Source organism: Coenobita brevimanus, chromosome 78 (genome assembly GCF_032717465.1).
Source record: "Coenobita brevimanus isolate Jiangsu-jjx chromosome 78, ASM3271746v2, whole genome shotgun sequence".
NCBI classification, from domain to species: domain Eukaryota; kingdom Metazoa; phylum Arthropoda; class Malacostraca; order Decapoda; family Coenobitidae; genus Coenobita; species Coenobita brevimanus.
Window position 1 is genome coordinate 6,037,788 of NC_137031.1, and position 24,422 is coordinate 6,062,209.

General features: G+C 42.7%; 1 protein-coding gene across 1 annotated transcript in view; it reads left to right on the forward strand.

The window, feature by feature from the left end:
* LOC145408653 (uncharacterized) overlaps positions 1-24,422 on the forward strand; it is a 198,893-nt gene that overhangs the window by 167,378 nt on the left and 7,093 nt on the right. Inside the window, exon 15 of the mRNA XM_080279336.1 lies at positions 3,172-3,518. Within this exon, the coding sequence (XP_080135462.1) occupies positions 3,172-3,518 (347 nt within the window). The remainder of the gene's footprint in view (positions 1-3,171; positions 3,519-24,422) is intronic.

Below are 24,422 nucleotides of genomic sequence, written 5' to 3' on the forward strand. Positions count from 1 at the left end.
CATTTATCTTTGGAGAGACTTTCCATCGGAGAGAGGCTACATATGCTTCATTAACCTCTCTCAGCACCCAAAATCTTTCCGACTTTGAAGAGTAAGAAATAAGTACAAAATACGTCATCTGGACATGGCTCCGGTGGCTGCAGGCTGAACTTACCCATTCCTTTTGGGGGATAGAGAGGGGATTGCGGGATGCTTGTATAACCAGGCAGCATCACCGCCCGGTCATATCAGTGCCACTCTTTGAAGGCATCCCTCTCCAGCGGTAGTCTCGCCTAAGCTTGATGTAATTATCCTGGGACAGAAAAAATACCTCCCTCCCCCTGCTTCGTAAAAAGAAAAAAAAAAGTCGTCTGCCTGAAGAAGTAAATTAGCACCAAACAGTTTGTGAGGAGTTTTAGTTGCATCTCGCGGGAGAAATTCCCTTTCGTTTTTAATAGTAACTTTATCAGGTAATTACAGTCACGTTCCCAATTTCTCGGATTTAATGACTTTTTTTCATCTCTCTCTCTCTCTCTCTCTCTCTCTCTCTCTCTCTCTCTCCCTACCTACCTGCCCCTCCGTCCAAGCACAACATTGTCACTGCCACACCATCTCTTGGCACATAATTTCTATAGCCAGACACTTTACTGGAATCACTAGATCTTGCCAGTTAACATCCGTATTCTTAGCTTTAAAACCTTCACTTCTGTTGGTGAGGGACGCCTTCATGTGGTGATACTGATATAACTGGGTGATTCCGCTGCCTGGTCGCACAAACATCTTTTAGATCCCTCCTGTCCTACGAACGGAGGATAATGGACTGCAGAAGAAGGGCAACTTCAGCCTGCAGACCACCGAGTTCACACTTCAGATGAGCCTAAGGCCACAGCAGCAGCACCAACAGCAGTAGTAACAACATCAACAAGAACAGCAACTTCATTCCGATTATGCATTATTTAGATCATTGTTGCTATGTCTCCATACGACTATATTTAGGTTGGAAGAGACTTTTTAAACTGTGGGCCTGGAAGGTACCATAATTAATCCCGTCACTAGCGAGATATTTCTTGAGTTACGTAAAAATACTCTGGCAGCAAGAATGCAAATAGCCAATGGATTAATGGGGTCTCATCGCTAAGTGGAAAACAGTTTTCCTTTTTGTTTAACAGTGATCTCTAGAGCATGTGAACAAAAACGAATTTGGCCTCTGTATCATTGCTAACTGTAATGTTCTGATCATGTGTAATAGTCTTCGGTGTTCCTTATGGGTTTGTTGCTTCGACCAAACAATTTTATTAAATGCAGGAGCATCTCTTGATGACGTCCTGTTGGTCTGTATCACTAACGTTTTTCGGATAAGAGTTGCTTCACACCAGTAGATATTCGCCAAGCCCTATAGTACGGTCCGGATGGTCCTGCATCTGCCAATTACTGCTGTACTTATTTAGTATAGGAAAGACCTCCTGCATTAAGGGGATAAAGTTTATATCAGTCTCCATAGTTCAACAAGTCTCTCCCAAGCCACATAAAAGACTATAAAGGAAGCAACAACTGGATGAACAAGTATAAAAATGCTAGCAGGATGTGGGAGCTTCAGGGATTCACTGAAGCTCCCGGGCGTGAGGCGGGTGCTTCAAGGCCATAATGTCATTGTTAAAGTTGCAGAAATCTTTGGGAGTGAAGCGCCTCGTTAATGAAAAACGATAATTGTAAAAGACTGATGTAATTCCCCTCCTAGACATGTTCTCACGTCTAATAATACATGACGGAATGAATGTGGATTGTTATTGGTGGGATGGGAGTTGAATATGTGGTCAGCATTCGTGAGGAATATCGCCTATCGATTTGTAGCTCTTCTTTTTTATTTTGTTTTCTTATATTTTCCTCACTAACCCGTACAACAAGAAGGCACCACTTATATTCTGTTCTCGTTGTCATCAGATTTTTTTTTTCTCTTAGGAGATACTTTTCCAACTAGATTAATTTGCTGCAGCTATCATAAACCCTTTCTCTACCAAAGATCCCTCCACGGTTGAAGACTGTCTGATGGTGGAGTGAAAAAAATAAGTATATAAATAATATATGAATGCGGTAGCCTAGGACTCTAATATGGACATCGCTAAAGTCTACAAGTGTGGAGCGCTTTGTTTCCTTAAACCCATAAAGAGTGGCGGATGGACAGACTCACGTCTAGTCATGCCTCTGCATCTTATAATACCTAATCAGCCCACCTTTGGCTCTCCTGTCTTCAAAAATGCTGCTTCACTTTCGACTTTCCTGGGGCCGTATTCTGATTATTCAAACCCTGCCACAACCGTTTCTCAATTTATTTTAGTTTTCACATTTCTATGCAGTTGTATTCAGCTTTGCAGAGGCATTTCGCGCTGCAGGGTAAAGGTGCTTCATTCACTATTACATTGGGGTCTCGCAGGTTGAATAAAACACACTGATTTCAACTACAACAAAATGAAAAAGACATTCTCGTACGGAAGAAGTTAGAAGGTTTTACAACGTCTTTTCGTAAGCGATTTATTCGCAAGTGAATTATTGCCATGTAGGCCTGTTATGCTTTATCTTTTATACAGAACTGGTTACCTCCCTCCCCAGAAAAAAAGAGAAAAAAGACAACGAAAGAAAGGAGGAAAAAGGAGTGAAAAATAACCTACAGTAGCATGCAGAAAACTAACTGAAGAGGAGAGGAAAACCTCAGGACAGTATGAGATCACTATAGTCTTTATAGATTTTATTCTCGTCGGCTAAGGAGGCTCACTAGCACTTCATCCTTATCAGTTTTTCTTAGCATGTGGCACGCTGATGTCCTTTCTGGTGCCCTCTGTGTAATGTGTGCAGCTCTGTGTAAGGCAAAAATAACACACTGGAAAACTTAAGCCTGTAATACGTTAATTATATCATTAATTAATGTGTACAAGAAAGCACCCCAAGCTCACCATAAGAATCAGGGACTCATGCTTTATTTCCACTTCACCACTCTGATTCCCAGCTTATTCCCACATACTGTGCCACCCTCAATGCCACTCCCTCTCTACATACACTACTGACTGTCCCTGCTACCACACACAGTTCACTGCTACCACTCTCATTCATCACTCTCTCTTGATCTACACACCCACCGCTTTTACTCCCTTCTCAGCATCCCACAGCAGCAGTACCTGCTGACCCCCTCACCCTCAGTCTACAGCTGGGCGTGCAGTACCTGCTGACCGTGACCGCTGCCAACGCCAGAGGGTCCAGTCCGCCCGTCACCGTCACCTACACGGCCACCACAGCCGCCGCTGACAAGGTTGTTTCTCCTCACACCCAAGCTCACACCATCCTCAGCCTCGCCGCCCTCCTCCTGGTGATAGCTGGCGTGGTGGCGGTGGCTGCTTGCATGAGTGTGGGGGTGGTTGTCGCCAGACAAAAACCAAAGCGCAGACGCGGGAGAACGCAGTCTGCCAAGGCTCTGTACAGTGGCAGTTCACTGTCGGAGAACCTCAAACACAATGGCGTCCACACCATTGTTTGTGTTAAAGGTGAGTACAGTGGAGAGAGGGGGAGAGGGGGCAGTGCGTGGAATTAAACAGTACAGTGGCATCCACAACGTTGTTTGTGTTCAAGATGAGTCCAGTGGGGGCGGGGGAAGAGGGGGCAGTGTCTGGAAATTAAACACTTGAGAGGATCGTGATATAAAACCATTAGTGTTTAAAGGTGTAAGGGTCTTGGGACATCTCGCTCCAGCACTTAAGAACCCAAACGGCACCAGCCTCTAAAATTTTACAGGAAACGTAGCTTTACAGAATTGTTTGGGAGAGCAGAGCAGGGGAAGGCGGAAATAGAGGGAGGGAAAACAAAAAATGGACTTTTTTTTTTTGTTACAAACACATTAACACCTACCTTGGGAACCAGGAAAAATGCGTTTCACAAATAATAATGAAAATGTTTAAGTATTATCTTAAAACTTTTCATGAAAGAGCATAAAAATTAAAAGGTTTATGGCCGTATTATCTGTTCCTCATATTATTTTATCATTTTTATTTTCCTTGTCATCATTTGTTTTTCCATTCAACATATATATTTGAAGTTTTAAATCATGGGCCAGATAGATTTGGTAAGTTCAGGTTATTTCAAATCTTCCTGGAACGATTAAAAATAGTAATGCTTCCGCGGCTGTTGGTGCACTTGATTATATAATCCATATTTAGTGCAGAAGAATATGTTCAAATGAGAGAAATCCTAGCAGTCAATGGCTCCAGAATTCTCTTGAGGAACACTTGCTCTGCCACTAATATACCCTACCTTGAAAATGGGAGAATTCGTTCAGCTAAAACAATCCTAGCAGTGGAAGGGAATTTTGTGTTCAGACTATTTGTACCCAACAGTTTCTTTCCTTCTGCTTTGCCCGTTATCTGAAGGATTAGCATAAGGAATCGAGGAAGAGAGGGGAGGAAAATTGTTGGGATATACTAAAACCGAAAGGAAATTATACGGGAGGTAATCCAGGAAGAAGAGATCTTGAAATAAAACATAGGCAATGCTATGGTGCTGCAACCTTTCATCTGACCAAGCACATACCCCCCCCCCACCTCCCTGCGTAGTGCACACCCAAACAAGCGCATAACGGCCCTCACCCCACCCTCTTGCAATCTTTTCTTTTAATGGAGGGCATCAGGAGAACACCTTGAGGATAAATAACCTGGGCCCTTCAGATTCCTTGCGCAGTTAGCATGAAAATCTCCGGGAAAAATTATTTTTTACTTTTTCATCATAAAAAAAAAAAATTTAAGACACAACATTCTGCCTATTAAAAGGCACTGCTTCACTGTAAGACACATAGTTGTGTGAAGCTTCATGACTATACTGAGTACTTTCTGAGTTCTGGCACAGAAACTAAGTTTCTAAGCCCATCCAGCCACCCGGCCACCCAACTCTATGGACGGACACCTATTGATCCCAGTGATAACAACACCCTCCTATGACTTTGTCAGGTGAAGAACAAAAAACAGACAATGCCACACTGTTCCAACACCCCACCTGACCAAACACATACCTCCCGCCTCCTTGCACACCCAACAAGTGCATAATGAACCTCACCCCATTCAGTCTTTTCTTTTAAAGGTGGGCTTAAGGAGAATGCTTTGAGGACACATAACCTGGGCCGTTCCGATTCCTTGTGCAAGTCGCATTGAAATCTCTGGATTTTTTACTTGTTCATTATTGAAATTTAAAGAAAAATACTCAGACACAGGATTCTACCCATCAAAAGGCACTGGTTCGCCATAAGACACATAACCATGTGAAATTTCATGATTCCATAGTGAATACTATCCGAGCTCTGACCCAGACACGAAATCTGTACACTCATCTAGGTAAGGGTGCCCACCATCCACTCATTCGATGCAGTACTACCTCCAGGTGACTCTGCATTAAGTGACATGCAAAAAAATACATTCCCATAACCTAAGAAGGTTGACAGCCATATAAAGAAATGGCACCTTGTGATCTTATGAGTTAAGATGCTCCTACTGGATGCTACCCGTGTGTTTACATCCGAGGCTTGGTGTTTTATGCTCGCATAGCACCACTTACGGGAAAGCGAGGCTGGTCACCTTCGCCTTAAATATCAGGAGTGAGTAGCATTGCCCACGGCCTCTACACTCCTGATGGAGAAAAAAATCAATGATGACTATTATTACAGATAAAGCTGACAGACTACCCGAGGAACAGTTTGCGTCGACACTGTTATACCGTGTGGTGTACAAAGGCTTCCAACCAGCACCACCAGGTCTTTGTCAGGTGTGAATCCCTAGCCACTGTAAGGAGGCTGAGCTGAAACTTTAGCTCACGCTTGTACCAGGACAACAAACAGTTATGCAAGAATGGAACTTGGGAAGAGAAATAATTCAGGGTAGAGAGAGATGGTGGCCAAAAGATAGAATATTGGACTACTGGTGGAAGGGACGAATAATCGATCCCCGGCCTGAGCATAGAACAGTTTACGAATCTGAATCTGGGTAATACAGTCTTAACCCTTTCACTACGATTAACTAAATTTATTTTATTATCTTGGCCATCAGATGATTTTTTTCTTCGTAGCTCAGTAGCACAAATAGTGACAGGATTAATGAAGTTGTGAATATCCCTTCGTGTTTGGATATTTTCTTCTCAGCTGAAGAAAAAAAAAATCTTTTATTATCACAATTTGACCAGTCCTGTATGAAATATCCACAACATACATTCATTAATAATGATACGATATTAATGTCCAGGAGGTGACATGTGACGGTGCTGCATCAACGGGGACTACTGGAGCTCGGAAAACGGAAGGTCTAATGTGTGTCCAAAGGCGCGTGGCAAGAGTGACACAACGCCGTCACTGTGCTATAGGTTTAAACTCTTCACTTTCAGAGTTCTGATGACGTCATTCTTAGTATATTCTTGTTGCAGTTAGACTGTTTTGTTAAATTTGTGTACTTCCTTCGCCTTGACGAGTCTCTCCTGAAGTGAGTACAACCGTCAGAAGACGCCCAGAAAACAATAAAAAGGCGTTCCCGGGCTCAAAAGAAAATGATGAACGTCCGGGAGGGACTAAATTTGTTGGGGCACACTGAAAACAAAAGCAAATAATTCTTAAAAACGAGGGGAGGGGGAGAACGGAAAGAAATTTGTTAATTAAAAACAGCTTGTCCAGAAAAATTTATGCTTAAAATTTGCTTTTTCTGATTTTCTGTTATCAATTCAGCTTCCAGTTTTGCTATCGTTTCATTAGAATTGCACCACATTATTAAAAGGTATTGACAAGTACCAAGTTAACGATAATATTTGATGCATGTGACGATATCACATCTTTACCTTCAACGAAAATTTTATGTATTAGCCCTTGTTTGTCCGTTCACAAGATATCTCAAAAGTCAATGATGGATTTCAATGAAAATTTCAGGCTACATGGGCCATGGGCCACGGAAATGTTGATAAAATTTTCGTGGTATGATCAAAGTTTGAGTTTCAGCTCAGGACTGTTTTTGGTTTGTTTTTCCACAAAATATAATCCAATGTTGTTGAAGGATTTCAATGGAATTTTGCCAATACGTGGGCCATGGGCCAAGAAAGACTTGATTAAATTTTGTTGGTGATTTGAAGTAGCTGTTGTAGGAGTTGGAGGAAGTATGTGCTCTCTGAGTGCTGTCTTTTAGCATGTTGACCCTTTTTCTTTTAGCTGAATACACTCTGTAATGTGGAATACAGGATGATCATTTCTAACTATTTCAAGACATACGATTAATTTTTTTTTAATGCGAATAAGAAGGAACCAAAAGCTAGGAGCCCACAAACAATTCCTTCCAAGAAAAAAAAAAAAAAAAAAAAAAGAGAGCCAAATTCAAGATCTGCTCATTTTGAGATGCCTGGACACACTGCGTTTGAAAGATGGGAGACCATAGGAAGTAGGAAATACAGACAGAGGGAGACAGTTCCAAAGCTGACCTGTTGCATAAATGAAGGACTGGGAATAACGGTTAACTCTTGCAATAGAGAGCTGAACAGAAAAGGGATTAGAGTTTGTTGCTAGACGGGTGCTAAGCGCCCGTCGTAGAGGTGGAGGGATGCAAGCAGACAGTTCAGAGGAGCAGTGACCACGGAAGTAGCAATAGAAAAGAGATAAAGGGGCAACAGTCCAGCGAAGAGACAGAGGCAGAAGGGAGCAGGGCAGTACTCCCGAGGTGGATGGAAAGCTGATGACAGGGAGTGCTGGAGCTCCCGTTTCATCAGCCCTCAGGACTAGTTCCTGACCATCCCCCTTTGCTGAACTTTTTCAGTGTCTCAGTTACACAGAGAGTAGGCCAGCATGCTCTCCAGTACAAATCTCTCTAACTATCTTCACCAAACTACATGCACAGTACACACTACACTTCCTATTCAAAATTTACCTAAAATGGCGTCGTTATATCAAGCCTCGGAGTCCCCAGGGGGGGGACCATAAATGCCCCCACCATCTGCCCCTCTCCCGGTGACGACTCAAGGTGCCTGGAACCACTGTCTGACTCTCTTCTTCGTCATTTCTGCAACATTCGCGGCCTTTCCTCTAACTTTCGCTCTGTTGAGCACCACCTCTCCTCCTCTAAACCTCACCTTCTTTTTCTAACGGAGACTCAGCTGTCTGAGGCAACTGAGAGCAAACCCTTTTCTGTTTCCTCCTACTTTCTCTATACTCATTTCAAAGCCAAAGGTGGCTGTTGTGTATATATACGCAACGACTTATCTTGCTCTCGTGTTCCTGAACTTGATTCTTCTGAATTCTCCACACTCTGGCTTCGGCTTTCCTGTCATTCTCTGACTAAATATATCTGTGCTGTTTACTTATCCCCTAATTCTACTGACTATCAAAAATTCTTCGACTATCTTACTTCTACGATGGAACACATTCTATCCATTTCTCCTTTCTCTGAAATCTCCATTCTTGGAGATTTCAATGTTCACCACCACCTTTGGCTCTCCTCTCCTTTCACGGATCCACCTGGTGAACAAGCCTACATCTTTTCTATCCTTAATGACCTAGAGCAGCTTGTACAGCACCCTACCCGTATCCCTGACCGCCTTGGAGAGAGCTCCAACATACTTGACCTCTTCCTCACAACTAATCCTTCTGCTTACTCTGTTAATCTTTTCTCTCCGTTGGGCTCCTCCGATCACAACCTTATTACCTTAACCTATCCTATCACTCCGGTACGGCCTGTGGACCCTCCAGGGAAACGTCGTCTGTGGCATTTTGGAGCCGCAGACTGGGAGGCCCTCAGGCAGTACTTCTTTGATTTTCCCTGGAATGATTATTGTTTCCATGGCCGTGAGCCATCTGAGTGTGCCTTGCGCATTACGGAGGTTATTCTCTCGGGCATGGAAGCATACATTCCTTTCTCATATCCTTTGACTAACGCAAGAAAGCCTTGGTTTAATCACGCTTGTTCTAATGCTGTCCGCAACAAGGAGAGGGCCTACAAAAGGTACCGGAGCCAACCCACCCCTGAATCACATCATCTTTACGTTTCTGCCCGGAATCGTGCTAAGTCTGTTCTTCGCTCTACTAAAAATTATTTCATCCATACTAAATGCTCTCAACTCTCCAACTCGAATTCTTCCCGCTCCTTCTGGCATCTTGCCAAAAATCTTTCTAACAACTTTACCTCATCATCCTTCCCTCCTCCTTTTTACTCTGATGGTTCTGTAGCTATTTCTTCTACTGATAAAGCAGATCTCTTCGCACAGACTTTCTCCTCCAATTCTACCTTAGACGATTCCGGTGCTGTTCCTCCATCACTTCCCCCCTCTGACTTCCTCATGGCTGACATTAAAATTTCTTCAGTTGATGTATTTTCTACCATCACTGGCCTCAGTACTAACAAGGCATATGGGCCTGATGGGGTCCCTCCTGTTGTTCTCAAGAACTGTGCTTCTGTGCTTACACCCTGCCTAGGCAAACTCTTTCGTCTTTGTCTGTCAACTTGTACCTTTCCTTCTTGCTGGAAGTTTGCTCTCATTCAGCCAGTCCCAAAGAAGGGTGACCACTCCCAACCCTCCAACTATAGACCAATTGCTTTAACGTCCTGTATTTCAAAAGTTTTTGAGTCAATCTTTCCTATCACAACCTTCTTTCCGATCGTCAGTATGGGTTCCGTCAGGGACGCTCCATTGGCGATCTTCTCATCTACCTTTCAGACTCCTGGTCATCCTCCTTTCGGGACTTTGGCGAAAGCTTTGCCATTGCACTTGACATCTCAAAGGCTTTCGATCGAGTCTGGCATAAATCTTTAATTTCCAAACTGCCCTCCTACGGTTTCTATCCTTCTATCTGTGCCTTCATCGCTAGCTTCCTTTCTGGTCGTTCTATAGCCGCTGTTGTAGACGGCCATCGTTCTTCTCCTAGATCTATCAACAGTGGTGTTCCTCAGGGCTCTGTCCTATCACCAACTCTCTTCCTTTTATTCATCAATGATCTTCTAAGCTGTACATCTAACCATATCCACTCATACGCTGATGACTCCACCCTTCACCTTTCCATTCGGTTCCCGCAACGCCCATCTCAACAGTTACTTCAACAAACAAGGGATGAGGCTATGGCACACCTAATGTCTGACTTGGCTCGTATCTCTGACTGGGGTAAAAATAATATGGTTGTCTTTAATGCATCTAAGACTCAGTTCTTACACCTATCAACCCGACAAAATCTTCCACAGGTATACCCACTAATGTTTAATAATATTCAGCTTAATCCTGCATCATCCTTGAACTTGCTTGGGGTTTCATTTACTCGGGACTTATCTTGGAAAGATCATATTACATCTCTTGTAAAATCTGCTTCCAAGAGATTGGGTGTGCTAAGCCGACTCCGCTCTTTCTTTACCACTGCGCAATTGTTGACTCTATACAGGGGTTTTATCCGCCCCTGTGTGGAGTACAACTCTCATGTGTGGGGTGGCTCCCCACATACAGCTCTTCTCAATAGGGTGGAGTCAAAGGCTTTTCGTCTCATTAACTCTCCTCCTCTTACTGACTCCCTTCAACCTCTGTCTCTTCGCCGCACTGTTGCATCTTTATCTCTTTTCTATCGCTACTTTAATGGTCACTGCTCCTCTGAACTGTCTGCTTGCATTCCTCCACCTCTACGACGGGCGCGTAGCACCCGTCTGGCAGCAAACTCTCATCCTTTTTCTGTCCAACTCTCTAATGCAAGAGGTAACCGTTACTCCCAGTCTTTCATTTATGCAACAGGTCAGCTCTGGAACTGTCTCCCTCTGTCTGTATTTCCTGCTGCCTATGATCTCCAGTCTTTCAAACGCAGTGTGTCCAGGCATCTCAAAATGATCGGATCTTGAATTTGGCTCTATATTGTATATTGTTTTTCTTTTGGAGGGAACTGTTACTGCGGGCTCATGGCCTTTGGTTCCTTCTTCCTCGCATAAAAAAAAAAAAAAAAAAAAGAGGAGGAGAGCTGATGAGACGAAAAGCCTTTAACTCCACCCTATTGAGAAGAGCTGTATGTGGGGAGCCTCCCCACACGAGAATTGTATTCTACACAGGGACGAATAAAACCCGTGTATAAAGTCAACAACTGTGCAGGGGTAAAGAAGGTACGGAGTCGGTGTAGCACACCTAATCTCTTGGAAGCTGATTTTACAAGAGATGTAATACGATCTTTCCAAATTAAATCCCGAGTGAATGAAACATCAAGCATGTTCAAGGATGATGCAGGCTTGAGTTGGATATTAAACCGTAGAGGGTACTCCTGTGGAAGATTCTGTCAGGTTGATAGGTGCAAAAACTGAGTCTTTGATGCATTAAAAACAACAAGATTACTTTTGCCTCAGTTAGAGATACGAACCAAGTCAGACATTAGGTGTGCCATAGCCTCATCCGTTGTTTGCTGAAGTAACTGCTGGGATGGACGTTGCGGAAACCAAATGGAAAGGTGAAAGGTGGAATCATCAGAGTATGAGTGGATGGGATTAGATGTACAGCATAGAAGATCAGCAATGAATAAAAGGAAGAGAGTCAGTGATAGGAGAGAGCCCTGAGGAACACCATTGTTGATAGATCTAGGAGTAGAACGATGGCCGTCTACAACAGCAGCTACAGAACGATTAGAAGGGAAGTTGTAGATGAAGGTACGGATAGGATAGAAAGCATAAGAGGGCAGTTTGGAAAGTAATGATTTATGCCAGATTCGATCGAAAGCCTTTGAGATGTCAAGTGCAATGGTAAAGCTTTCGCCAAAGTCCCGAAAGGAAGATGACCAGGAGTCTGAAAGGTAGGCGAGAATATCGCGAGTGGAGTGTCCCTGACGGAACCCATACTGACGATCAGAAAGAAGGTTGTGATAGGAAAGATGCTTTAAAATTTTTCTGTTCAGAATAAACTCAAAAACTTTTGAGACACAGGATGTTAAAGCAATTGGACGATAGTTAGGGGGTTGGGAATGGTCACCCTTCCTTGGGACTGGCTGAATGAGAGCAAACTTCCAGCAAGAAGGAAAGGTACAAGTTGACAGACAAAGGCAAAAGAGTTTACCTAGGCAGGGTGTAAGCACAGAAGCACAGCTCTTGAGAATAATAGGAGGGACTCCATCAGGCCCATATGCCTTGTTAGTAATGAGGCCAGTGATGGCAGAAAATACATCAGCTGAAGAAATTTTTACATCAGCCATGAGGAAGTCAGAGGGGGGAAGTGATGGAGGAACAGCACCGGAATCGAATTGGAGGAGAAAGTCTGAACGAAGAGATCTGCTTTATCAGTAGAAGAAATAGCTACAGAGCCATCAGAGTAGAAAAGAGGAGAGAAGGATGATGAGATAAAGTTGTTAGAAAGGTTTTTGGTAAGGTGCCAGAAGGAGCGGGAAGAATTCGAGTTGGAGAGTTAAGAGCATTTAGTATGGATGAAATTATTTTAAGCAGAGCGAAGAACAGACTTAGCACGATTCCGGGTAGAAACGTAAAGATGTGATTCATGGATGGGTTGGCCCTCTCCTTGTTGCGGACAGCATTAGAAAAAGCGTGATTAAATCAAAGCTTTATTGCATTAGCCAAAGGATATGAGAAAGGAATGTATGCTTCCATGCCCGAGAGAATAACCTCCTTAATGCGCAAGGCACACTCAGATGGCTCCCGGCCACGGAAGCAATAATCATTCCAAGGAAAATCAAAGAAATACTGACTGACGGCCTCCCAATCCGCAGCTCCAAAATGCCACAGTCAACGTTTCTTTGGAGGGTCCGCAGTCCATACCAGAGCGATAGGACAAGTTAAGGTAATAAGGTAGTGATCAGAGAAGCTCAACGGAGAGGAAAGATTAACAGTGTAAGCAGAGGATAAGTTGTAAGGAAGAGGTCAAGTATGCTAGAGCTCTCTCAAAGACGGTCAGGGATATGGGTATTGTGCTGTACAAGCTGCTCCAGGTTATTAAGGATAGAAAAGATGTAGGCTTGTTCACCAGGTGGATCAGTGAAAAGAGAGGAGAGCCAAAGGTGGTGGTGAATATTGAAATCTCCTAGAATGGAGATTTCAGAGAAAGGAGAAATGGATAGAATGTGTTCCATCGTAGAAGTAAGATAGTCGAAGAATTTTTGATAATCAGTAGAATTAGGGGATAAGCAAACAGCGCAGATATATTTAGTCAGAGCATGACAGGAGAGCCGAAGCCAGAGTTGAGAATTCAGAAGAATCAAGTTCTGGAACACGAGAAGAAGATAAGTTGTTGCGTACATACAGTATACACAACAGCTACCTTTGGCTTTGAAATGAGTATAGAGAAAGTAGGAGGATACAGAAAAGAGTCTGCTGTCAGTTGCCTCAGGCAGCTGAGTCTCAGTAAGGAAGAGCAGGTGAGGTTTAGAGGAGGAAAAGTGATGTTCAGCAGAGAGAAAGTTAGAGGAATGGGCGCGAATGTTGCAGAAATGAAGAAGAAGTGTGTGTCAGACAGTGATTCCAGGCAGCTCTTAGAGTCGTCACCGGGTGAGGGGCAGATGCTGGGGGCTTTTATGGTCCTTCCCCCCCCCCCGGGACTCCAAGGCATCATTAATATCCGCCATTATAATTTTTCAGTTTTGAAAAGGAAGTGTAGTGTGTACTGTGCATGTAGTTTGGTGCTGACAGAGAAACATGTATTAGAGAGCATGTTGGCCAACTCTCTGTGTTACTGAAATACTGAAAAAGTTCAGCAAAGGGGGGTGGTCAGGAACTAGTCCCGAGGGCTGATGAAACGAGAGCTCCAACTCTCCCTGTCATCAGCTTTCCATCCACCTTGGGAGTACTGCCCTGCTCGACTGGTGCTACAGTCAAAAGCAAAAACCTTGCTCACAGCTTCGCTTTTGTATATTATAATACTTTTTTTTTCACCCCTTCCTCTCAACTGCATACATGATTTACCCTGCATTCAAGATTTCGCTAATATCTCTTCGTCCATGGTAATGTCATATTTTTCCAGAGAAAGAGAGAGAGATTATGTTCCTCTCCTTTTTGACTGTTCTTTCCTTATTCGTATATGTCTTTGTTTTTATTGTCTCTCCGTCAGATTCTTAACTCATCTCTCTCCGGTCGTTCTTCCTTCGTATGTACTATTGAACTTCATTGTCTTCCTTTCAGGGACATAGGTTTTGTACCTCCTAGTGTGATGACGTATTTCTGTAGTTTACACTTGTCGCTACCACACAATAATATACTGTACAGTGTGCTTGGGAGAGTCCGTTGGTAATGAAGGACATAAAGAAGACTATATGTAACATCTTCAGTTTTAAGAGCCGCCCTGCATCTGAATAAAACCTTCTGAGGGTAGCAAATATAATCTATAAGATGTGTCATTGGATAGAAAGGCTTGATTTGAATTAATAACATTAATCACACATATTTCAGTGTTCTCATCAGATTGATTCCTTTCCTCTGTAAACCTTGTATCGGAGGAGGCCGTGGCTGAATCGGTAGAGAGGTGGCCTGTTGTCCTAATGGACCCAGGTTCGAATCCCGACTGGACAGGGGGCAGTCTAAGAATTTAAATGTCATAAAACGCAGACTTAACTGATCTATCAGAAGATCCGTCAACATGTCGAAAAAATACCCTTGCTGATACCAATGCACCAGTCCTATATGAGACAGCCCTAGCATGTAATCAACACGAACGATGGGTGTTAGCGCCGAAATGGTGACATGTGCAGGTGAATAGTATGTAGGAGGACAACTGGGCTTCAGAAGCAGGTTGTGAAGCCTATGCCCAGAATCGAACACACACATTAAAAAAAAAAAAAAAAATAGAATGGGACTCAGTAGAGCGCATACCTCTGCCGAGGTAGAGCTCTGCAAGTTTGTGGGCCTATTTGTTACTGTACGGCAGCTGGAAAAAGCCTGCCCCCCTATAAAAGCATATTTAAATCCGCTAGATCCGGAATTTTATATGATCCGCGCCAAACTGTACACATTCGAGGATACCAGCATCCTAAATATGCCAGATTTTTTCATCAATATCCATACAATATTCACCGAAATATGTCGAAAAACGCCCTATCTCGCAATGTTAAAGAAAGTAAAAAAAAAAAAAAAAAAAAATCCTGGATCCGCACCTTTATCCGGATCTGCACCAAAATTTAATAGAGTCTATTCTGGGCCAAGGCCCATTTTTCTACCAAGTTTCGTGAAAATCCGTCCGGTAGTTTTTGTGTAGCCTTGCTCACAATCCAACCAACAAACAGACAAACAAAAGGACAGGGGTGAAAACGTAACCTCATTGGCGGAGGTGAAAAGCTCTTACCGTTCCTTGCCCTTTCGTAAGATTATGCTTTTTCCCTTTCACGTTCTTTCAAGTAATCTAGCTTCCTGGCCTTAACATCTATCCAAAATCATGCCTAATTTACTTTTATGCTTTGTCCACCTTGTATCTAACTGCTCCCTTACCATTCCTTGCCTTTTCGAAAAGCACTTAAACTTTCTCCCTTTTACGTTTTCATCGTAGCCCCTCTAATAATTTCTCTCAGAATGAATGTCAGATATCTATGCTTTGCCTAACGTGTTTCCAATTTTCGTCTCATTGTTCCTTCCTCTATTTTCCTGCTTTATAAATACATCTGCTCATCTGTCTGTCTATCTTTTTGAAGACTGAGAGATAGGTAGAATAATAGATGATTCCATTTCAAAGTGTTCCCTTCAGACAACTACGTTTAATCTGACTTAAATCATGCCAGGCCACTGTTCTCTCACCGTTCCTTCCCTTTTCGTATATATATATATATATATATATATATATATATATATATATATATATATATATATATATATATATATAGATAGATAGATAGATAGATAGATAGATAGATATAGATATGTGTGTGTGTGTGCGTGCGTGCGTGTGTGTGTGTGTGTGTGTGTGTGTGTGTGTGTGTGTGTGTGTGTGTGTGTGTGTGTGTGTGTGTGTGTGTGTGTGTGTGTGTGTGTGTGTGTGTGTGTGTGTGTGTGTGTGTGTGTGTGTGTGTGTGTGTGTGTGTGTGTGTGTGTGTGTGTGTGTGTGTGTGTGTGTATTAGTACATATAGTGTATACATACATATATACATACATACGTATTTCCTCCCGTTCGGTTTTCTACATCAAAACACTCTTCCTTACTTTAATCTCTTCCTAAATAATGTCAGGTTATTTTTCTGACCCTTCGCATACCTTGTGCTTATACTGCCTTTCACCGATCCATTGTCTTGAGTGATTGCTTTTCCATTTCACACTCACTCCAGTCCTGCGCATACTTTGTGTTCCGGCTTCCTTTCACCCTTCCCTCCTATTACGTGCATTTTTTTTTTTCCATTTCATTCTCCACGCTTCAGGTATCTGCCCTGTACATTCAACCTGCCTTCCCTGCCTTAGCTCTTTCACTTCGGGGGCTGTATTTTAACATTAATCTTACTTTTTGTTTCTCTGAAGGCTTGTACTACAACATTTAATGTCAGGTAGAAAACGTTAAAGCACAAGTATGTGGCGGTGAAATTCTGCTCCTTTTATCGTAAGGACATCATTTAGCTGCAAGAAATATTGATAGCAAATCACTCTCTTCGAAATGTGTGACCTGGACCTGTGACCTTCATATACATTTTTGTTTTGGTGGCTCAGACTTTCCCAGTATCATTGTTGTTTGATCATAGACCTCCATGCAAACTCGGATTACTTGCTGATGGAAATTATTATTGATTAATAATTATTTGTTCTCTGAGATTTGAGAGGGATGGGGTTATAAGAGGAAAAGGGAGGCAGGTTTAAAGGGAACAGTGTGATTATCTTTTTTTTTTTTTGACTAACACATTTTTACCACACCTATCTGCATGCTATATTTCATACTGAACCTATCCATACTGGTGAAGGGATGTGGTGATAGAGAGACAGACGGACAGCACACATTCCTGGTATCCCCCTGCGGTATGGGAGGATGAACCTGCTAAAGCAGTGAAACCATATTCACTTCGTTTGCGGGGAAATACAAAAGAGTTGTTATTATCGGTGTTGCTCTACTCTGGTATGTCTGGCTTTCACCACGTGGTAAATAAGGGTGAGTTCCCCGCCGTGGAGTGTTGTGCAAGGCCAGCTACTGGACCTTACCCCCACGTCACTCTCATGATGGTACCTTCCAGGACGATGGTAACTCTCCACCTACTGCCTGTTTGGTGAGATAACTCACCATCCACTCACTCATTGTAATGCTGCTCTTGGGTGCCTGCCATTTCCTCTCTTCCTTCCTTGTCTGTCTTCCTTTCCTTCATTCTTTCCTTTTCCTTCTATCTACGGATGACTCTACACTGAGTGACACATCAAATAGTATCCTGTACAGCAGGAAACCATTTACTACCCTGGGTGGTAACCATATAACCAAATAATGGCGCCTGGTGATTTAGTGGGTATTGAAGGCCCTCCAGTCGAATTGAGCTTGTGCAGGTTTATATCCAAGAGATGGTTGGGGTTTTTTGCTTATGTAATGCCACTCAGGGATTATTGAGGATGGTCACTCTCATCTTAAATGTCAGGACCAACTTGCCTAGCCCGGGTTCCTACGCTGCTTATGGAGCAACACTGGATTAGATGAAGAATGAATGAATGAACAAGAGCTACATCGAGCTCAAGGATGACCCAGGACTATGCAAGGCAGGGACGTCCATCTTCCCTGAGCTGGGCGCATGCTCCGGCAGCATACTGTAGTATAAAAGAGTAATACGATGATGTGATGAGCCCAGTCATTTGGAATGCTTCATGAAACAAGTAATCAGCCATACACTCACTAGAGGTAACAAAGCATATATATACTGTATATATATATATATATATATATATATATATACTCTATATATATATATATATATATATATATATATATATATATACTTTCAAATAAGGTTGAGTAAGATTACGGATCGTTACTATTCCCACTCCTTCTCAGAGACAAGATAGACACTTACTCCTATGCATACATATACAATTGTACATGAAGACAAGTATACAGATATGAATACGCATTTTCTTTCGCATTAGTACAATATAATATCGATCACATCAAGATGTATATTTAATCTCTTTTTGCAGCTATTTATGTTCCTGCTTTCGACCACATTCCCAGAAAGTTTGTTCCGGTCATTTACGATGGAGAAAGTGAAGAAATTCTACGTTGTATCGAGAGAGAGAGAGAGAGAGAGAGAGAGAGAGAGAGAGAGAGAGAGAGAGAGAGAGAGAGAGAGCAATATTATCAGCAGTAAATATGACTGAGTGGTCTATGTGTACGTGAGTAAGAGTGTGCTTCAGCTGGGATGTGATAAGCATTGTGCACCACTGTGTGTGTGTGTGTGTGTGTGTGTGTGTGTGTGTGTGTGTGTGTGTGTGTGTGTGTGTGTGTGTGTGTGTGTGTGTGTGTGTGTGTGTGTGTGTGTGTGTGCCAGGTTGATTGTTTAGTGTGAATTTGTATTTAGACAATTACTGATTTCTGTTCCACTATTATGTCCAGGGATGTTTTCTTAATGTGTATGTTGTGTGATTTTTTTTGTCTACAGATCTCTGTCTGTATGTGACTGTCAGTCTGTCTGTCTGTCCCCCTCTGTCTGTCTTTCTGTCTGTCCCACTCTGTCTGTCTGTCTGTCTGTCTGTCTGTCTCTCTCTCTCTCTCTCTCTCTCTCTCTCCATTACAGATTATACTTACAGCTTTATTCTCATTGGCATTAGAGACTTAGTAGCTCTTCTTCCTTAGCGATTTATTTTTCACGCTTTAATGCTCGCCTGTATACAGTTCACACCGTTTTAACATCAACACAGCTTGCGTCAGTGACATTACGAGAATATTACGGTGTGTTGTGTTAAAAGAAAACACTGCGAAACAGTTGTTACGAATTCCTAGAAGACACGAGACAACGATAAGGTGTAATGAATAACATAATCCACTAAAGGTAAGGTGTTACGCATTACCTAAAGCCAAAGACGATACGACTTGTACTCTCATCACTGTATTTCCTGCTCTGTCCGTATTTCCTGCATCATAAGAAGCAGGAAATACGGACAGAGGGAGACAGTTCCAGAGTTGACCTGTTGCATAAATGAAGGACTGGGAGTAACGGTTAACTCTTGCATTACAGAGTTGGACAGAAAAGGGATGAGAGTCTGTTGCTAGACGGCTGCTACGCGCACGTCGTATAGGTGGAGGAATGCATGCAGACAGTTCAGAGAAGCAGTGACCATTAAAGTAGCGACAGAAAAGAGATAAAAATGCAACAGTGCAGCGAAGAGACAGAGGTTGAAGGGAGTCAGTAAGAGAAGGAGAGTTAATGAAGCGAAAAGCCTTTGTCTCCACCCTATTGAGAAGAGCTTTATGTGGGGAGCCTCCCCACACATGAGAGTTGTACTCCACGCATGGGCGGATAAAACCCCTGTATAGAGTCAACAATTGTGCAGAGTTAAAAAAAGAACTGAGTCGGCTTAGCACACCCAATCTATTGGAAGCAGATTCTACAGGAGATAATGTGATCTTTCCAAGATAAGTCCTGAGTAAATGAAACCCCAAGCATGTTCAAGGATGATGCAGGATTAAGATGAATATTATTAAACACTAGTGGGTATACCTGTTGAAAATTTTGTCGGGTTGATAGGTGCAAAAACTGAGTCCTTGATGCATTAAAAACAACCAGATTATTTTTACCCCAGTCAGAGATACGAGCCAAGTCAGACATTAGATGTGCCATAGCCTCATCCCTTGTTTGCTGAAGTAACTGGTGAGATGGACGTTGCGGGAATCGAATGGAAAGGTGAAGCGTGGAGTCATCAGCGTATGAGTGGATAGGGTTAGATGTACAGCTTAGAAGGTCATTGATGAATAAAGGGAAGAGGGTTGGTGACAGGACAGAGCCCTGAGGAACAGCACTGTTAATAAATCTAAGAGAAGAACGATGGCCGTCTACAACAGTGGCTATAGAACGATCAGAAAGGAAGCTAAAGATGAAGGCACAGATAGAAGGATAGAAACCGGAAGAGGGCAGTTTGGAAATTAAAGATTTATGCCAGACTCAATCGAAAGCCTTTGAGATGTCATGTGTAATGGCAAAGCTTTCACCAAAGTCCCGAAAGGAGGATTACCAGGAGTCTGAAAGGTAGGTGAGAAGATCGACTGTGGAGCATCCCTGACGGAACCCATACTGACGATCAGAAAGAAGGTTGTGAGAGGAAAGATGCTTTAAAATTTTTCTATTAAGAATAGACTAGAAAACTTTTGAGATACAGGATGTTAATACAATTGGACGATAATTAGAGGGTTGGGAATGGTCACCCTTCTTTGGGACTGGCTGAATGAGAGCATACTTCCAGCAAGAAGGAAATGTACTATTTGATAGACAAAGGCGAAGCACAGAAGCACAGTTCTTGAGAACAACAGGAGGGATTCCATCAAGCCCATATGCCTTATTAGTATAGAGGCCTGTGATGGCAGAAAATTCATCAACTGAAGAAATTCTAATGTCAGCCATGAGGAAGTCAGAGGGGGGAAGTGATGGAGGAACAGTACAGTAATTGTCTAAGATGGAATTGGAGGAGAAAGCTTGAGAGAAGAGATCTGCTTTATCAGAAGAAGAAATAGCTACAGAGCCATCAGAGTAGAAAAGAGGAGGGAAGGATGATGAGGTAAAGTTGTTAGAAAGGTTTTTGGCAAGGTGCCAGAAGGAGCAGGAAGAATTTGAGTTAGAGTTCAGAGCATTTAGTACGGATGAAATTATTTTTAGCAGAGCGAAGAACAGACTTAGCACGATTCTGGACAGAAACGTATAGAAGATGTGATTCAGTGGTGGGTTGGCTCCGGTACGTTTTATAGGCCCTCTCCTTGTTGCGGACAGCATTAGAAAAAACGTGATTAAACCAAGGCTTTCGTGCATTAGTCAAAGGATATGAGAAAGGAATGTATGCTTCCATTACCGAGAGAATAACCTCCGTAATGAACAGGGCACACCCAGATGGCTCCTGGCCATGGAAGCAATAACCATCCCAGGGAAAATCAAAGCAGTACTGCCTGAGGGCCTCCCAATCTGCAGCTCCAAAGTGCCACAGACGACGTTTCTTTGGAGGGTCCGCAGGGCATACCGGAGCGATAGGACAGGTTAAGGTGATAAGGTTGTGATCAGAGGAGCCCAACGGAGAGAAAAGATTAACAGTGTAAGCAGAAGGATTAGTTGTAAGAAAGAGGTCAAGTATGTTTAAGCTCCCTCCAAGGCGGTCAGGGATATGGGTAAGGTGTTGTACAAGTTGCTCTAGGTCATTAAGGACAGAAAAGGTGTAGGCTTGTTCACCAGGTGGATCAGTGAAAGGAGAGGAAAGCCAAAGGTGGTGGTAAAGATTGAAAACTCCTAGAATGAAGATTTCAGAGAAAGGAAAAATGGATAGAATGTGTTCCATCGTAGATGTAAGATAGTCGAAGAATTTTTGATAGTCAGTAGAGTTAGGAGATAAGTAAACAGCACAGATATATTTAGTCAGAGAATGACAGGAAAGCCAAAGCCAGAGTGTAGAGAATTCGGAAGAATCGAGTTCTGGAACACGAGAGCAAGATAAGTTGTTGCGTATATATACACAACAGCCACCTTTGGCTTTGAAATGAGTATAGAGAAAGTAGGAGGATACAGAAAAGAGTCTGCTGTCCGTTCCTTCACACAGCTGAGTCTCAGTTAGAAAAAGGTGAAGTTTAGAGAAGGAGAGGTGGTGCTCAACAGAGGGAAAGTTAGAGGAAAGGCCACGAATGTTGCAGAAATGAAGAAGAAGAGAGTCAGACAGTGGTTCCAGGCATCTTGAGACGTCTCCGGGAGAGGGGCAGAATGTGGGGGCATTTATGGTCCCCCCCCCCCCGGGGACTCCGAGGCTATGTTATTCGACGCCATATTTGTTTTCCAAATTTTGAAAAGGAAGTGTGGTGTGTACTGTGCATGTAGTTTGGTGTAGGTAGTTAGAGAAACTTGTATTGGAGAGCATGCTGGCCTACTCTGTGTTACTGAGACACTGAAAAAGTTCAGCAAAGGGGGATGGTCGGGACCTAGTCCCGAGGGCTGATGAAACGGGAGCTCCAGCTCTCCCTGTCATCAGCTTTCCATCCACCTTGGGAGTACTGCCCTGTTCGACTGGTGCTACAGTCTACTCCTAGCATTTGACATGGAGGCGGTTTGTTTGTGGCCACCCCTTACGGGATTAAGGCGTCTGGCAACAGAGGATAGATAGATATTACACTTGTGCACGCGCGGGAGTGTGTGTGTGTGTGTGTGTGTGTGTGTGTGTGTGTGTGTGTGTGTGTGTGTGTGTGTGTGTGTGTGTGTTTCAGTGTTTGTGTATGTGTGCATGTTAACAAAAATTTCTTAAAGAGTTTGTGTCCGATTTTAGCCATGCATGGTGAAGGGGTTGATCATCTTCCAAGAGGATGGCTATTGTTGTTTAGAAGTAGGTCAGACAGCAAGGTCACTGGGCTGTCAAATGTTGACCTAGCAAAGTCATCTTAAACAGTTTTGATCCAATTCTGACCAAATTAGAGCGATGAGTTGAGGATATGGCAAAACAAAGTAAGTCTGATGTTGTGCATACTCAGTCAAAGTCAAGGTCACAGGCCAAGGTAAAAGTAGGACTCGTATGTGTGTGAATGTCAGTACATTAATTGAGGCAGTATTAAACCGAGCTTATTCCAATTTGGAGAAAAGTTTGAGAGTCAGCCATGGATCAGTCTGATTGTTCTTTAGAACAGTTGGTCAAAGGCCAGGATCACAGGGCAAGGTCAGATAAAACAGTGTTTATCCAGTTAAGACCGAACCATGTTAAATGGTTAGAGACAAGGCAAGAATAAACGGGTACGATTTTGTGAACAATCAATATATGGTCAGAGCTACAGGGAAAGGTCATATGCCAAGGTCATAGGACAAAGTCAGTTCAAATAGTTTTGATCTGATTTGAACCATGCCTGGTGGAAGAGTTAAGATTCAGGCAACGTAGAAAGGATTAAATTTTGAGAATATTGAAACAAAAGCATTTGGTGGCCGAATGCAAACTGACCACCAAAATACAGCATGTTGTTGGCTCAAGTACAGGTTACCTACAAACTAAATTTGAAGAAAAGTCGCAAAACATGACAGAAGCCAGTCACTGCGTTTCACAAAAAGCCAATCTCTCTCTCTCTCTCTCTCTCTCTCTCTCTCTCTCTCTCTCTCTCTATATATATATATATATATATATATATATATATATATATATATATATATATATATATTTATATATGAAAAAAATTGCGGCAGGCATTCGGTCGTCTCTGATCAAATTCTCATCAAACGTAACAGGCTGCTGCACATCCATAGTTATTGTTTCCTAATGGTTTGGTGAAAATTCGTCCACAAAATTTCGAGATATTTTGGCAACAGATGCATTCACACAAACATATACACACATACTGACAAAAACTATATCCCCTCGCCTTGCTAAAGGCAGGCGATAAAAATATTTCGCGGCTGACATTCGGTCGTCTTTGATCAAATTCTCACCAAAAGTAATAGGCTTCTGCACAGCCACATAGTTGCTATTTCCTGAATGTTTGGTGGAAATTCGTCGACAACTTTCAGAAATATTCTGGCAACAGACACCCCCCCACACACCCCCACACACAAACACACACACACACACACACACACACACACACACACACACACACACACACACACACCTTCACCCAACCCCCCCAAACACACACCACCTTTCTAAAAGCGGGTGATAATCAGATATCAAAGTCACAGGGCAAAGTCAATTTTCGGTCAGTGTGTGTCTGTGTGTGGGCAAAAAACTAAAGCAGTTTTTAGGTTACTTGGATCTAACTTGGTGGATGAGCTAAGGATCATTTTAGTGATGACTAACTGCTTTTGAGAAAAATAGGTCAAAGGACAAGGCCATATGGCAAGGTCAGCTTAAGCAGTTTTAATCCAACCCCGACCAAACTTTGTGTAATAGATCAGCGATAAAGAGATTTTATTTTAAGAGTAATTTGTCAAAGTACAAGGTTACAAGGAAGGGTGAAATGCCAAGGTCACTAAGCAAAGCCAGTTCAAACACTTTTGATCTGATATGAACCAAAGGTGTTGGAAACGATTAGGGTCTGGCCAGGATTATGTAATTTGATTTTGAGAATGATTTCCTGAAGTTCAAGGTCTGGAGGCAAAGTCAGATATTCGGTCCCTAGACCAGTTGGTGGGCGCAAGTGTTACACTCTCTGAGTGACTTATTGTTATTCTTGTTTTCATCCTTCTTACTTTCTTCATATTAACCCTTTACTACAATGACGTCTTGCTTATATCATTCATGCGTCTACCCGACGATTTCATTCAACTTTGAAAAGACTTTTCGAACTAGTGAAATTAATCCCTTCGGTTCGGGAGATTTTTCTTAGGATCAGCTGAATAAAT